Consider the following 17,260-nt stretch of genomic DNA (forward strand, 5'->3'; position numbering starts at 1 on the left):
ATTTTTCTAAGATCTGTTTTTCTTGAATGGGTGTTGAATTTTGTCAGATATGCTTTCTGCACTGATTGATATGATCATATGATTTTTCTGTTTTAGCCTGTTAATACAATGTATTATATTTATGGATTTTTAATTATTGAACCAGCCTTGCATCCCTGGAATAAACTTTGCTTGTTCATGATGTGTAATTCTTTTTATGTATTGATGAATTACATATGCTAATATTTTGTTAAGGATTTTTGTGTCTTTATTCGTGAGGGATTTTGGTCTGTAGTTTTCTCTTCTTGTGATGTTTTTTCAGATTTTGGTGTCCATAATACTATACAAAATGATTTGGGAACTGTTCTCTCCTCTTCTGTTTACTGGAAGAGATTATATAGAATTGGTATCAGTTCTTTAAACGTTTGATGTAATTCTTCAGTGAAACCATCTGAGCATAGAGCTTTGGGAGGGAGTTTTAAAATTAAGAAATTATGCATTCACTTTAATAATTAGAGGGGTAGTCAAATGATCTGTTTCATACTGAGTGAGTTGTGATAGTGTTTTTTTGAGGAATTGATCCATTTAATCTAAGCTGTCAAATTTATGTGTGTAGTGTTGTTCATGGTATTCCCTTATTATCCTTTTGATATCTACAGGGTCTATTGTGGTATCCCCTGTTTCATTCCTCATGTTGGTAATTGTGTCTACTTCTTATTCTTTGTCGGTCTTTGTGGACGTTCCTCAGTTTTACTCTCTCTTTTTTTTTTAATGAACTGGCTCTTTGTTTTATTGTCATTCTCTATTGTTTTTTGTTTTCAGTTTCATTGATGTCTGCTCCTTATGTTCTTCCTTCTGTTTGCTTTGGATTTATGTTGTTCTTCTTTTTCTCAGTTTTTGAAATGAGAGCTTAGGTTGATTTGAGACTTTTTCCCATTTTCTAGTGTATGTATTTAATGCTATAAATTTCCTTTTAGCATAACTATTAGTTAGCTCTGTCCTGCAAGTTTTGATATGCTGTATTTTCATTTTCATTCAGTTGGATGTATTTTTAAATTTCTCTTGTGACTTCCTCATTGATTCATGGGTTATTTAGAAGTGTTGCTTAGTTTTCAAGCGTTTGCAGATTTTCTTGTTATCTTTCTGCTTGTGATTTCCAGTTCAATTCAGTTGTGGTTGGAGAACACATGCTGTATGATTTCAGTACTTTCAAATTTGCTGAAGTTTGTTTAATGGCCTTAGATGTAGTTAATTTTGGAATATATTCAGTGGGCACTTGAAAAGAATTTGCTTTCTGCTGTTGTTGCTTGGAGTGTCCTAAAAATATCATTTGGGTATTTTGATGATTGATGGTGTTACTGAGTTTGTCTATATCCTCCCTAATTTTCTGTCTAGTTCTGTCAATTTTCGAGAGTAGGGTGTTGAAGTCTTTAGCAGAATTGTGATTTGTCTGTTTATCTTTTCAGTTCTATCAATTCTTGCTTCATTTACTTTGTAGCTGTGTTGTTTGGTGCATTCACATTTAGGATTGCTGTTTTCTTGGTGGATTGACACTTTTATCATTATAATGTCTCTGTTGGTTTATGGCAGTTTTCTTTGCTCCAAAGTTTATTTTATCTAATATTAATATAGCCACTCCTGCTTTCTTTTGATTGATGTTTGCCTCATTTATCTTTTTCCATCAGTTTATTTTCAACCTGTCTATATTGTTAATATTGAAGTGAATTTTTTGTAGACTTCTTTAATCCACTTTGCCAACTTCTGTCTTTTAATTGGTGTATTTAGACCATTTATATTTAATGTAATTCTCTATATATTAGGGTTTAAGTCTGTCATTTTTTGTTCTCTCAGTTTTTCGCTTCTCTGTTTTCTTTTTCCTGCCTTATCATGAGTCACTTGAAAATTCTTTAGAATTTCATTTTGATTTATCTATAGTATATTTGAGTGCATCTTTTTGTATAGCTTTTTTATAGTGGTTCCTCTGGGTATTACATTCTATGTGTGTTACTTATGCCAGTGTACTGGTGTTATTTTTCCATTGAAGTAGTGTAGAAACCGTACCTCCCATTATATCCATTTACCCTCTCCTCTTTATAATATATTGTCTTAAATATTTTCTCTACACTCATTTAGAACCACATCACACAGTATTATAATTTTTGCTTCAACTATAAAACATAAGTAAGAAAACTCAAGAGAAGGAATGTCTATTTTATTTACCCTTATTCTTGCTTGCCATGTTGTTTCTTCTTTCCTGGTGTACCAAGGTCCCTTGCTTGACTGTTTCCTTTGTATTTATGTATTTTTATTTTTTAAAGTTAATTAATTAATTAATTTTGGGCTGCATTGGGTCTTCGTTGCTGAGTGCAGTCTTTCTCTAGCTGTGGCAAGCAGGAGCTACTCTTCTTTGCAGTGCACGGGTTTCTCATTGCAGTGGTTTCTCTTGTTGCAGAGCACAGGCTCTAGGTGCACAGGCTTCAGTAGTTGTGGCACATGGGCTCTAGAGTGCAGGCTCAGTAGTTGTGGCACACAGGCTTAGTTGCTCCGCGGCATGTGGGATCTTCCTGGACCAGCAATAGAATCTGTGTTCCCTGCATTGGCAGGTGGATTCCTAACCACTGCACCACCAGGGAAGTCCTCCTTTCTGTTTAGAGAACTTTAATTAGCCATTCTTTTGGAGTAATTTTGCTGGCACAAAAGTCTTCTTCATCTGAGAATGTCTTGATTTTCCCTTCATTCCTTAAGAATATTTCACTAGATTTAGGATTCTGGGTTGGCAGTTATTTTCTTTCAGCACTTGAAAAAATCGTGCTACTTCTTCTGACCTCCATGATTTCTGATGTGAAATCCAGTCTTCAAATTGTTTTTCCCCCTATAGCTAAGGTGTGGGATCAAACCTGGGCCCCACCAGTGAAAGTGCAGAATCCTAACCACTGGACCACCAGGGAATTTCCAGGTGTGGTCTTTTTTATGCCACTTTTAAGAATTTTTTTTTTTTTTTTGTCTTTAGTTTTTGGAACTTTGAAAATGTCTTTGGTGTGAATTTCTTTAGATTTATCCTGTTTGGATAAATCTGTGTATTTATGTCTTTTGCTAGATTTGGGACATTTTTAGTCATTATATCTTTAAGTACTTTTTCAGTCCCACTCTCTTTCTTCTCTCCTTCTGAGACTCTGATAACGTAAATGTTAAATCTTTTTTTATAGTCCTACAAGTCCCGGAGTCTTCTACAGAGCCCTTCCTTTGAGTTTTTAAATTTTTCAGTTATTGTATTTTTTAGTTCTAAAATTTCCATTTGGTTCTTCTTTATATCTTCTACTTCTTCGATGAAACTTTCTATATTTTCATTTGTTCCAAGATTGTTTGTAATTGCTTATTGAAGCACTTTTATGATGGCTGCTTTAGAAGTCTTTGTCAGATCATTTTAACATCTCTGTCATCTCAGCGTTGGCATCTGTTGATTATCATTTTTAAATTCAGTTTCAGATCTTCCAGGTTCTTGATATAATTTCTGATGTTCTTTTGAAACCTGGACATTCTGGATGTTTATATTGTGAGACTCCACATCTTATTTAAGCTTTCTGTTTTAGCTGCTTCCTTCTGATAGTGCCCTGACAGGGTAAGAGGAGGGGTGCCACTCTGTTACTGCCAAATGTGGGTAAAAGTCCGCTTCCATTAATACCTGATGATGAGTGCTCTTCTTCACTGCTGGACTGAGATGGGAGTTCCTGCTCCTTATTAGGCCTCCACTGGTACCTCACTGGCTCGTTAGGACTAGGAGTGCCTCCTTGCTGCTCTCCTCGTGGCCTCCATTGACACTGTGGTGAGAGTGGCCTCACTGTGGCAGGATTGGGCACTGGTGAAAGTTCTAATTCACAGGCCCCCTCTGACACCATTCCCCAGTGGGGCCTCACTATTCTTGGGTGTAGGTAGGAATTCAGCTCCCCACACGATCTCCATTGCCACCTTCCATGGGGGAGGAGGAAGGGGTTTGTTATTGGCTTGTTGGGATTGAAAGTCCTGACTTCCTATAGCCTTTTCTGATACCATGCTGATCTGGAAAGGGAGGATTGGAGTACCTTGTTATAGTCTGTGGAAGGTGAAAATCTAGGTTTTCCACTCAGCCTTTGCTGGCATGGGTGAGTGTATCAATGAGGGATCTCCAGAGAAATAGAACCAATAGGGGATATATTGTTTGATTTTTTAAATAAGGAATTAGCTCACATAATTATGGAGGCTGAGAAGTCCCAGGATCTGCAGTTGGCAACCTGGAGACCCAAGAGAGCTGATGTGTAGTTCCAGCCCAAGTCTGAAGGCCTGAGAACCAGAGAGCTGATGATAAAGTTCTAGTCTGAGAGCTGGCAGACTCAAGACCCACAAAGAGTGGATGTTTCCGCACTGGGGAGGACAGCCTGCTTTACTCAGTCTACTGGTTCATACGTTAATCTCAGTCAAAAATACCCTCACAGACACACCAGAATAACGTTTTACCAACTACCTGGGCATCTTATAGTCCAGCCAAGTTGATACATAAAATTAACCAGCACAGTGGGTGTGGGGCCAGTTTTGTTTTACCAGATTCTTCCTTTTTTGTTGTTTTGGCTAGAGAGAGTAAGCTTTTGTTTGGGCTTTTCTGTCTGTGCCCATGGCCATTTCCAGGTTGCTGGCTTCTTCAGCTCCAAGCCTGAGACATGGTTAAAAGAAACCAGGGATCTCACCACTGTGTTGTACCTCAGGTCCTGAGGTCCTAGATGGTCTGCCTTCTCCTCGCTACCTATTAGAGTCTTATATTTATGTTGTATATACTGTCTGGGGTTATTAGTTGTACAAGTGGGAGGATAGGGAAAAATATGTCTGCTCCATCTTCCGGAAGTGGAAATCTCCTGTGTGTCCTCTTTTCAAGGCATTGAAAGGTCTCTTGATAAAGAAAGAAGTGAGTAAAAGTAGATGGTGAGAGAGTCTGGGCTAAGAGGGCTAAGAAGTGCTATAGGGAATGGGAGTGGGCAAGTGGCATATAGTAGCAGAAATTTACAAAGAAGTAATTAAAGCCTACACATGTATTCTAATGTAATTGTATTTTTTATTTTTATGAGTGACAAAAGTATAAAGACTCTAAACCATTTGCAGTCCTACCACACTTCTTAAATTTTTAATCTCACATCCCTATTTAAAAGCCCTCCGGTGGTTTTCCATCACCCTTAGAGTAAAGTCTGGAATGCTGTGCGTTGCCCCTTCCTCATCCAGCGCCAGTCTCATCTTTCTGTGCTCTGGTCATGGTGTCTCAGTTCCTTGAAGTTCTGTGTCGTCTATTACATCTGGACCTTTCCACAAGCTGTTATTATCTCTCGCTATAATATTCTTCCCTAAATTTGGTTGGTGAATGCTGTCTTTCAGGTGTCCATTTAAATGTCACATTCTCAGGAAGGCAGACAGATAGTCCTTCTTGCTGTCAGTGCCCCTGGCGTTCCATATTTGCCCTCTCTTAACGTTCATCATACTTCATTGGTACTCCTTAAAAAAAAAATCTTTGTACCGACTATAAGATATATCTGCTTTGTTAACTATGCATCATTAACATCTAGTACTCTGCCTGGTCCATAGTAGATACTTTCTGTAAAACATGGTTGAGTTTCACCAGTGGTTTGGTGTATGTCCTTGTCTATGTGTTCTGTTGTACACAGTTGTATTACCTGCTTCTGTGCTTTTTTAAACATTCAGTTACTTAATTTTTTGGATCAGCTATGTATTCATATGATTCAAATATTTAAAAGTGTGAAAATATGTACAGTGAAAAGTCTCCCTCTCACCCTAATGCTATCTGTCTAGTTCCCACCTGCCTCTCCCCTTTGTTACTAAGTTTTAAAATATGTTTCTAGGTTTTCTTTTTGTAAGTGCAACCACATATACACGTTTATCTTCTCATACATTCATATTTCCTCCTTTTCTAACACAAATGATAGAAAACTACATTTGTGATTTTGTACTCTTTTTTTTTTTTTTCTTTTCATTTACTATGTCCTGGAAGATTTTTTAAATTGGTTCATAGAGAGAATAGAGAGTGTCTTTTTTTTTGTTTTCTTTTTTGGTAGTTGCACAGTTTTCCCTTTTTTCTTTGACACAATTGTAGATGGTAATTCTTAAACTTCAATTTCACCTTGCTTGTTTCTAGTTTATAGAAATGCAATTGATTTCAGTATATTGATCTATACTCTTGCTAAACTCACTTATTAGTTCTAATAGTTTTTTTGTATATTCCACCGGATTTTCTACATAGACAATCATGTTGTCTACAATAAAGACAGGAATTACTTCTTTTCCAATCCGGATGTCTTGTGTTTCTCTTCCTTGCATTGTTACACTGGCTCTAGTATGACCTCCAGTATGATGAGTTTTTTTGTTTGTTTTCATTTGTTTGGTTTTTTTCTTTAAGAACTTCTATTGAGATACAATTGACATACAATAAAACTGCATATATTTAAAGTGTACAATTTGAATTTTTTTTCTTATTAGTAATGTATAAATGGCAATCCCAATCTCCCAATTAATTCCCCGCCCCCCCCACCCCAGTTTCCCCACTTGGTGTCCATGTGTTTGTTCTCTACATCTGTGTCTCTATTTCTGCCTTGCAAACCGGTTGATTTGGACCAGCCAGTGTGATGTTGAATAGAAATGGTGAGAGTTGACATCCTTGTCTTATTCCAGTGTTAGTGGGAAAACATCAGTCTTTGATTTGTAAACATGATGCTAGCTATAAGGTTTTAAAGATGCCCTTTATTGGGTTGAGGAAGTTCTATTCTAAAGGTTTTTTTTTTTTCGGGAATGAATGTTGTTGGCTTTGGTCAGGTTCTTTTTCAGTGTCTGTAGTGATGATCACATGGTTTTTCTTTTCTCTTTTGTTAATTAGGTGATTTATATTGATTTTTTGAATTTTAAACCAACTCTGAATTCCTGGGATAAATCCCCTTGGTTATGATATATTATCCTTTCTATGTGAACATCTGTGTTCATGAGGAATGATGATCTGTTTTCTTTTCTTGTAATGCCTTTGTGTGGTTTTGGTGTTGGAGTAATGCTGACTTCATAGAATTAGTTGTGAGTTATTACCTTCTTTTTGATGTTATGGAAGAGTTGGTATTAGTAATAATAATAATTAATAATAATAATTGGTATTATTTTTTCCTTAAATGTTTGATAGAATTCACCATTGAAAGTATCAAGGCCTTGAGTTTTCTTTGTAGGCAACTTTTAAACTACAGTTTCTTGAAAGGTTGTGTATTTCTTCTATTTATTTTTGAGTGAACAGTGGTATTTTCTATCTTTAAAGAAATTCAGCTATTTCATCTAAGTTGTCAAATTTATTGGCAAAGAGTTGCTCATGGCATTTTCATTACCCTTATCATATATGAAGAATCTATAGTGATGTCATCTCTGTTACTCTTTATTTTGTTAATTTCTAATTTGATTCCATTGTGGTCAGAGAACATACTTTGTATGACTTGAATCTTTTTAAATTTGAAACTTGTTTTACGGCCTAAAATATGTCATTGATCTTAGTAAATGTTCTGTGTATCTGAGAAAAATGTGTATTTTGCTGCTGGTGGAGTGTTCTAAAAATGTCAATTTATAGATTTATTTAAAGCTATAAATTCAATATATACCACTTTCATTATTGTCTTTATATATAATCTTCAAATGTGATTGGTATTACTTCTTTGAAGAGTTTTGGAGAAAGCTTATTTTTTAGATGGAGAGAGCATTTTGTTTTCTGATATGTGATTCTAGTTTTATCATATTTGATCAGACTGTTTTATATACTAATTCTACTTTTTGGAGTTTATTTAGGGTTTTTTTTTTTGTGTGGCCTAATATATGATCAATTTTCATTAATGTTCCACGAGCACTTGAAATATAATGTTTTGTGTGTTTTCACGGAAAATCATTCATTATCAATCAGAGTTTTAAAATTAATTGTTAGATCTTCTAAACCCTTACCCATTTTTGTCCACCCAATTTCTCACGGACAGTGAGAAGTAAATTAAAGTGCCCTGCTAGTAGTGCCCTTTTCTCTATTTTTCCTTCCATCTTCTGCCTTAGGAATGTTAGCATTGTGTAATTTAGAATGTACCCTTTAGCAATTTGGCATATAGGAATAGAAAATTTGTCCTCACTATGATTTATTTATTCATTTAATGCCCTTTTAGCCTGAATTTTACTTTAGCTGATAAATAACCTTTAATCTGATCACAATCCTGATTTTTCTTTGCATGGTATACTTTTGCCTATCCTTTTACTTTCAGTCCTTCTGGATCACTTTGTTTCTTGTTTACTACATAGAGTTGGTGCTTTGCTTTTTGAGATTTCAGATATTGGGGCTCTTTTCAGATTTCAATCTGAAAGTCTTAGGTGAGTTAAACCAAATATTTTTTGTTTTTATTTTTTTCTTAAAGAAAGCCTTTTACCATTTTTTTGTGTATTTCTGACATTTAGGATTGTGTATTTTATTCTAGTGATTACCTTTGTAATTGTAGCATTATATAGTTCCCTCGATCCTCTGTTTTTTTGGGCATTGGTCCTTTCTGTCATTAAATTTAGCATATTTTGCTTCTTTCTCCTCAACCCCTCCTCCGTTAGCAGATTTTAATCATTACCTTTTATACTGTTAAAAATGCTTCTAGTTCTAAGTTTAATTGTGAGTTTTAAAGGATATCTTTTAACCAGCAATTTACCAATGAGGCCACTTAATGTTTTCTCCCTGCAACCTTCTCTCCTCTTTCTCCTCCCAGTTTGTCTTAGTATAAACCTTTTCATCATTGCCAGGGGGTATCTGTTTGTTGTTTTAGGCTTACTTTTGTAGTTAAATATAGTTCCTGCTGATCACCAGTGCTTTTGCTGAAGGAGTTTCTTGGTTGCTGAAGCCATTTCTTGGTTGCTGAAGCAGTTTCTTCAAGAAAGGCTAATGAGGGAATTCGCTGGTGATCCAGTGGTTAGGACTCTGCGCTCTCACTGCCGAGAGCCTGGGATTCAGTCCCTGGTCAGGGACTGAAACAAAACAAAACAAAAAAAACAAAAAGAAAGGCTAATGAATCACCACCAGTCTCATCAGTACCATCTTTAACTACTCTGAAGCTGTAAAGCTCACAGTGGTGGCTGTGTGATTTCCAAAATTCTAATTTTCGATTGAAAGCTTGAATTTTATTATTGGCAACAAATCTGTTCATTTTTCCCCCTTGAAGTGACAGCTTTACTGTGTTCATTTCTGAAAAAATTTTTGTCAGACACTCAAGTCTGAATAGATATCTTTTTCTGTCAGTTGTGGTACCCTGTGACAGAAGTGGCTGGTTCAGCTCACAATTCAAACAGTTGCACAAGCTCTTTTTCTTGAGACAGCTATAGTACTTTGCTGTGCAACAGCAGAATATTAAAAAAATTTACTTAAAGGTTGAGATTTAATAAACTTAATAAAAACCACTGCTTCATCAAGGGCAGTCTTGAGTGAAAATGGCATTTTTTTCCTTTCTTCTGAGGGCATGACTGTGAAGAATCCTATGACCACTAGTATGCATTGGTGCTGCTGCTTGGATTCAGGCTAAGGAGGCAGCAGTTTTACTGACCCTTTCAGTTGCACCATATTTGCAAATGTGAACGTGCTGAAAAATAAAAATGAAATCTTGATATTATTATGGAAATTAGTTTGACCTCACAACCCCCCTGAGTCTTGAAGACCTCCTGTGGTCCTGTCATGGATCACACTTTGAGAATAACTGATAGGATCTTAATTTTGCTAAATGATTAGAAAAAGGCAAAGAAATATAATAGTTTTAAATATTTTCTCTTAGTGGTAAAATTATGGAGGACATTTTATCTTTTAAAATACCTTTATGTATTTTTCAGATGTTCTTCTGTGAATTCATATACTTTCATGAAGAAGAAAAGAATATCACGCTTCACGTTCTTGGAGATAAAATGATAGGCTTCTAAACAGAAGGGGGCAAAAGTTTAATAAAAGACACATCTTTTTCCCTAAATATGGAGGATGTTTGGGCATGATTTGGCCGAAAGTAAACTAATATTGAGGAGGGTTTAAAAAAAAAAAGGGAAGGCTCATGAGAGCAATATTTTTGAGTTACTGAGTCTTTAAGTTCTTGGTCTCTAGATTTGATTTGATTTGATTATTTTTTAAAATATTTATTTATTTATTTGGCTGCACCAGGTCTTCGTTGTGGCACTCAGGATCTTTAGTTGCAACATGTGGGATCTAGTTCCCTGACCAGGAATCGAACCTGAGTCCCCTGCATTGGGAGCGTGGAGTCTTAGCCATTGGACCACCAGGGAAGTCCCTCTAGCTGTTATATTGAAAAACATTTTGGCTCTTCTTAAGGATCTTGAAAGTACTGTTATGTTATCTTTTGTCATTGAATGCCACTGTGGGAAAATCTGAGGCTAGCCAGGTTTTTTTTTCTTCTCTCAAAATTCATCTTTTTCCTGGCTATTTTTTTTTCCCTTCAGATCTTTATTGTGGTATAATTGTTTTACAATGTTGTGCAGTTTCCACTGTACCACAGAGTAAATTGTCTGTATTTACACATATATCCCCATATCTCCTCCCTCTGGAGCCTCCCTCTCCTCCTCCCTATCCCATCCCCCTAGATCATCACCAAGCATCAAGTTGATCTCCCTGTGTTATGTGGTTGCTTCCCACTAGCTGTGTTTTGCATTTGGTAGTGTATATATGTCTGTGCTACCCTCTCACTTTGTCCCAGCTTCCCTTTCCCTGCTGTGTCCTCAAGACGGTTCTCTACCTCTGTGTCTTTATTCTTATCCTGTCCCTAGGTTCATCAGTACTGTTTTTGTTTTAGATTCCATACATATGCATTAGCATACGGTATTTGTTTTTCTCTTTCTGGCTTACTTCACTCTGTATGACAGACTCTATGTCCATCCACCTCACTACAAATAACTCAGTTTCATTCCTTTTTATGGCTGAGTAATATTCCATTGTATACATGTGCCACATCTTCTTTATCCATTCATCTGTTGATGGGCATTTAGGTTGCTTCCATGTCCTGGCTGTTGTAAATAGTGCTGGAATGCACATTGTGGTACATGTATCTTTTTGAATTATGGTTTTCTCAGGGTATATGCCCAGGAGTGGAATTGTTGGGTCATATGATAGTTCTATTTTTAGTTTTTTAAGGAACCTCCAAACTGTTTTCCATAGTGACTGTACCAATTTACATTCCCACCAACAGTGCAGGAGGGTTCCCTTTTCTCTGCATCCTCTCCAGCATTTATTGTTTCTAGATTTTTTTGATGATGGCCATTCTGACCGATGTGAGGGGATACCTTCTTGTGGCTTTGATTTACATTTCTCTAATAATGTTGAGCATCTTTTCATGTGTTGGTTAGCCATCTGTATGTCTTTGGAGAAATGCCTATTTAGGTGTTCTGCCCATTTTTAGGTGGTGTTTGTTTTTTTGATATTAAGCTGCATGAGCTGCTTGTATATTTTGGAGATTAATCTTTTGTCAGTTGCTTCATTGGCAAATATTTTCTCCCATTCTGCGGGTTGTCTTATATGTATAAATACAGCTGATTCACTTTGTTGTATAGCAGAAACTGGCACAAGAGTATAAAGCAATTATACTCCAGTAAAGATCTAGAAAAAAATAAAGGTGCACTGATTAAAAAAAAACTAATTGGGATAAAAATATATCTTTTTATATTTAATTTCTCTTTCAAACTGAAAGTGTAATTCCCATGTCAACAATATTGTGCTATTACAGGCATTTTGGATACAGAAATGGCCTTGTTATAAAATGGCTATTATGGTATTATTCATTAAAGTGGAATTCTATTATCTCTCATCCCCTCCAGTACTGTAATAGGCTACTTTTCTTAAAAATAATGCTACCATTATAAAAATTTTCACGATTTAACTTTGTACATCAATTGAAAAAAAAACAATTTTACACATTCAGGGATATTAAGTGTATGTTTCTTCACACTTAGGAATTCCATATCAATTAAAATATATTTTGCAAAACTATAAAAAAAAGAAAAAAGAATCAAGGCCTCAGCTTGTTTCTGGCATTAAAACCCAAGCTCTTATATGAACAAGAAATTTATAGGACAGTGTCAGTGACAGCTCAGGATTATTGCTTTGGCTTGCAGTTCCCTTTTCAATTTTAAACCCTAAGTATTGTCCCTACTTTTTGGGGAGCTCAGCTGTGTATTTTAAAGAATGTTTATTAAATTTCCCCAATATTTCTTGGAAGTTTTTTCTCTGAAGATTATCTGTCCCAATAGATGTGTTCTCATTCAGGGTTGAGACAACACAGCTCTAACACTTTTCAAACTATGGTTTTAGTTCCTGTTTTTGAAGAATCTAAGTAAGATTATAGATGTAGTAAAGAGGAATATTGATAACTAAGGGAAGCCGGATGGATGGGGCAGGGATAGCCTTTCAGGATTAGAGGTCCTTTGGCTTACCTCTCAGATAATAAGGGTTCCTCAGTTTCTGTTCTTTTTGTCAAAGAGGTGTCAGCATGTAGTACTCTTTGTTTCACATAATGTCTTCTCCCTCCTGATGGGATATTCTTCTGCCCAGAACCTAAGCCTTCTAAGGTTTTTAAAAGGAAACCATTGCTTTTCAGTTAGCAGAAAATGAAAGAGCACTGCTGAAATCTAATGCTTGGGTACTAGACAAGTTCTAGTCATAATAAGCTACTGCTTCTCCCTCAAACTGTTACTCTTGAAAAAGGCCAAAATTATGGGTTGCCGTTTGCTTGATATGAGTCTATACATGATGAATTTAAAACAATCAAAATATTATGAAACTGAGATGTTAAATAGGCTTTAAATATAGCTGGTTTGGAGGATTCTGACAAAATATGGACAACCTTAATCACCTGAGCCACCTATGGGACCAACTATATTATATTATCAATTTGATATATGTTTTTTTTTTCTTTGCAGATTTTCTTTACAAAGTTAAATAAATACATATTTTTCACCTAATGTTTGTTATATTGTAAACTTTATAAGCTTGTAATATCTACATATTTTATTTAAATAGCAAATTTGTTTAACATGTATATTTAATTTCAATATCTTTTTCCCCTCCCCCTCCTTCTCTTTCTTCTATTATAGAGCTGCAGTGAATACCTTAATGCATTAATTTTTTTTCTTCTTAAATGTATTTAGGTTAAATTTCCAGATAGAATTACTGGGTAAAAGTATTTTCACATTTTTAAGGCTTTTGACACAGAGTGCCAAATTGTTTACAAAAATTATGGTACAAAGTTATATTCTCCCAACAACCTAACAGTGTCTGAAGCAGACTACTTTCATTATGTGTTGTGTCTAACCAGGGGCCACTGGGCAGAGATGTGGTGCTGATGCTTTCTTTATGGTTTCTCTACAGGATATGGTGCCCGTCATAGTCGATTACTGCCTTCTGCTACAGCGAAAGTGAGTATACATTGCCTGTCAGATTCAATTATTTTGAATCCAAGTTGCCACTTGCTTATAAGATATCAATAATTTACTGCTATGAATTCTATGAATTTGACTGAATAGATTTTTTTAATGAATTTACAGAAATTTCATTCTTTAAGAATTTTCAGTCCATTTACCTAATAAAATTAACTTGTCCAATATAGATGCTGTGGGTGTATCATCTATATATTTATGTGGCAGGATAGTGGAGTTGAAGAACATAGCAAAAGAGCAGTACTTAATCACTTAAAGACCTTAAAAGTAAGAGTGTATAATTCATGCACTATATATATATATATATATATATATGCTCTTTTATGAACCATCACTAAAGCACAGTATTTCATATCACTCAAAAAAAGGCAAGATTTATTGTCCTTCTGCAGTGTTGTTTTTGAGAGCCTCTTCGTTTAAAAGAAATCAGTGTAAATAAATTCTTGGTTAGGCTTTGTTCATTTAAATAGTAACTATGTAAAGTAACCAACCTGTGCTAGTTCATAATTTTTCACACTTATAATAATAGTTAGCTTCCTACATGCCAGGTATTGTTCTAAGCACTTTAATTTATCTATCTTTTATAACAACTTATTTAATTTTTATAACAGTGAAGTAGGTATTATTATTATCTTCATTTTACATAGGAGGTTCCAGAGGCAGTATGCGATTAAGTAACTTGCCAAAGCTTGCTCACACTTCTTTTGAGGAGCGAAGGTTGGGATTCTAATGCAGGCGGCCAAGCTCTTGGGTTCATGCTCTTAACTACCAGCTTGTACCACTTTTGCAGTGGTGGTGAACAGATGTGAGGATCCAGTGCAGACACATCTCAAACACTATAGAACACTGACTTGACTCCTGAATTTATGTGTGTACAGGTTGCCTAAATCATATAAGGTTGGATCATACTTAGAAAATATCAGTGAAGGTTGTCAAGAGAGCAGTTATTTGCTATGTCAGACCTTCAGTTAAATCACAAAGAGCTCTAACTTCTGTTTACTTAGGGCTCAGATTCATTCCAGTGTTTTAGCTATAGTGTTATGTGTAATTGTCTAGTGAAATATATTGTATTCGTGGTTGAAATGTTGTTGAGAACATTGTTTTATGTTACACGTTGTCTTTATGAGGGCCCAAGAAAGAAATTTCTCTCATGTGTTAGTACCAGAAATACTTTTGCATCTTCTGAACAGCTAACTCAATTTTAGCAGATGGACAGTGAATTGTATAGCTAATTATTGTTTCCTAGGGAGCTAAGAACCATGATACTAACCTCACCCTAGTTCTTAACTTAGTTTTCTCTTCAACCCATGTTTTACACTTACTTCCTTGCTATTTAGCTTATATTTTTTAAAGCAGCCTCAATAGTTTATGGATTAGTTTTACATATTTCATTTAATCCTCATAATTGCAGTGTAAGAGAGGTAAAGTTATCCTCGTTTTCAGATGAGGAAATTGAGATGTAGAGGTGTTTCTAATACTTGTAAGTGCTGGAACCATCCTAAATCTTCAAATTGAGATAATATAAATGAGATAAAGTATTGAGAGATTAAATTTTGTTTAGAGTAAGAAGGCACATCTTTATAAAATGGATTATTTCCACATAAATGGTGCCTAGCCTGATGGTTGCATTAATGAAGTAGTCCTGCTTCTTGGTTTGCAGGGCAATTTGTGATCATTAACTTGAAATCTTGAATATGCTCACAGGGAGATAAAGTTGAAATGGCCAAGCAGTTGTAAGATGAAGGATTATACAGGGAAAAAGAAAAAAAGGGGGGGAAGATTTCAGAAATATTTGCTGTTAGTCCCAAAAATGTTCTGGAGATAAGTTTTTCCTTTTTTATATGACTCAAAAAGGATTTATTTTCAATTTTATTTGATCTATTGACCATCTGAGAATACAGTAATTTCTTTATTAAATCATGGCGTCTAACATAGAAGACAAGATCTAGTCTAGATTTTCACCAAATTAAGATCTATTTATTATTTCTTTATCAGTTTCTTTATCTCCTTCAATTTTCCCTGTCTCCTTAGCATGTTTTCTTCTGGGCTGTGTCTGAAATGAATACAGTATTTGTTTTTTGAGATCTCAGAAATACCAGCAGTCATAAGTGTATTCCTGACCACCAAGAAGAAGGGAGATCTCAAGGGTTCTTTTCCTAGCCCGTCTTGATCCTTTTTTCCCTCCTTTGTCCACTTATACACAAATACTTCTAGATCCAGGACTGGATATTTTCCCTGGACCATAGTGCAAATAGTATGGCTTCCTTTTTCTTGACTTTCTGAAGGCTGAAGACCAAACTGTACTAGATCCTGCTTCTGGTGTGTTCTTACTCTCAATCCCCACTTTTTCTACTCTCTGGGTTCCAGTAGGTGCAGAAGGGACAGGGTAGCATCCCCAGCAGTGTAAGAAAGTGTGCGGCTGTGAAACTAGGCATTGGATCACATGTTCCCTTTCATGTTCTAGATTGTGTGCTCTTGTGCTTGCTTACTTCTCATCAGCCTGACTTTTCTTTTTCATCAGAATGTTAAGATTCTATATATGGGCCCAAGCTTATGAATAAAGGGGTCAAATAGGCCATTTGATCAGATTTGTTTCTTTGTGTCTAGGTCATCTTTCCGTTTCCTTCCATTGCAAACATGCAATAATTACAGACTTATTAGATATAAAAATTCTGTTTACTTAAATCGTTCAGTGTAATTTACACTTAAAAATAGAGTTTTTATAATTTTTTCTTAGAGTTTCCATAGATAATAAGTTTAAAAATTGTCAATTCCCTAGACTAAATTGAAGCAGAGAGATGATAAAAATTATGTAGCTTCATTCCAGTTTGATATCTTTCTCCCTAAACTGGACACTCTCTTTATGCCATTTTATTTGACATTTGGTTCCATTTACATCTAGGATCTTCTCTTCTACATTACCAGATTTTCAAAATATTTGTGATGTTGAGATTGCTTTCGAGAATGCTCAGATTGTACATAACACAGATACAGTCTTAAAAAAAAAAAAGAATTTACCTGAAACAAAGTGTAGAGCATAAACAAAGATAGAAACTTAGAAAATATAAGACAAGGAGAATAGAAAAGAAGCTCCAACATATACCTGACCATTGTTCCAAAATTAGACGACACCCCAAGAATTAGACTATATGTAGTTTCATCATGGCTAATAATTATCCTGAGTTAATTATTAGAAAGAAAACTCTCGGTATACAACAAAACAAATCATAACAAGCCCAACAGCTGTGAGTCTAATTGTACTAAGAGTGACAGTGCCATCAAACTGCACACTGCACTGCGTCTCACACGCAGGAGTGCTTCTAGCAATGCAAGGAGGACAGCTGGAAATCTGGATAATTTGTTAACAAAATGTATACAAAAGCATCAGAGAGCTACCAAGGGGATGAGGATCTGTGGTTCCAAGATCCAGATAGAGGAGAGAGGCATAGAAGTTGGCTCTACCCATGGAGATAATTGCCAACTCTGAAAAATGGCAGCTGAAGGGTTGAGAAGCTGAGCAAAACTTTAGAGCAGTTCATGATGTTACCGCAGTTGAATTTGGGGATCACACGAAAGAGGGGCGCTAGATATGCCAGGCTTTTGATTGAGCCTGTGAAGAGCTACACCCTAAGAATTAGACTATATGTAGTTTCATCATGGTTAAACTGCTGGAAACTAAAGACAAGAAAAACTTTAATGTCACTATGAAAGAAAAAAAAAAAACCCTTCAAAATAGTAACAATTAACCATACAGCTTACTTCTAAGCAGAAATAATGGAAGCCAGAGACA

At 35.5% G+C, this 17,260-nt stretch overlaps 1 protein-coding gene across 4 annotated transcripts in view; it reads left to right on the plus strand.

The window, feature by feature from the left end:
- VPS8 (VPS8 subunit of CORVET complex) overlaps positions 1-17,260 on the plus strand; it is a 280,030-nt gene that overhangs the window by 69,713 nt on the left and 193,057 nt on the right. For all 4 annotated transcript variants that reach the window (XM_057737662.1, XM_057737661.1, XM_057737663.1 and 1 more), the window contains exon 21: positions 13,403-13,449. In XM_057737662.1, the coding sequence (XP_057593645.1) occupies positions 13,403-13,449 (47 nt within the window). The remainder of the gene's footprint in view (positions 1-13,402; positions 13,450-17,260) is intronic.

Source organism: Hippopotamus amphibius, chromosome 6 (assembly GCF_030028045.1).
Source record: "Hippopotamus amphibius kiboko isolate mHipAmp2 chromosome 6, mHipAmp2.hap2, whole genome shotgun sequence".
NCBI classification, from domain to species: domain Eukaryota; kingdom Metazoa; phylum Chordata; class Mammalia; order Artiodactyla; family Hippopotamidae; genus Hippopotamus; species Hippopotamus amphibius.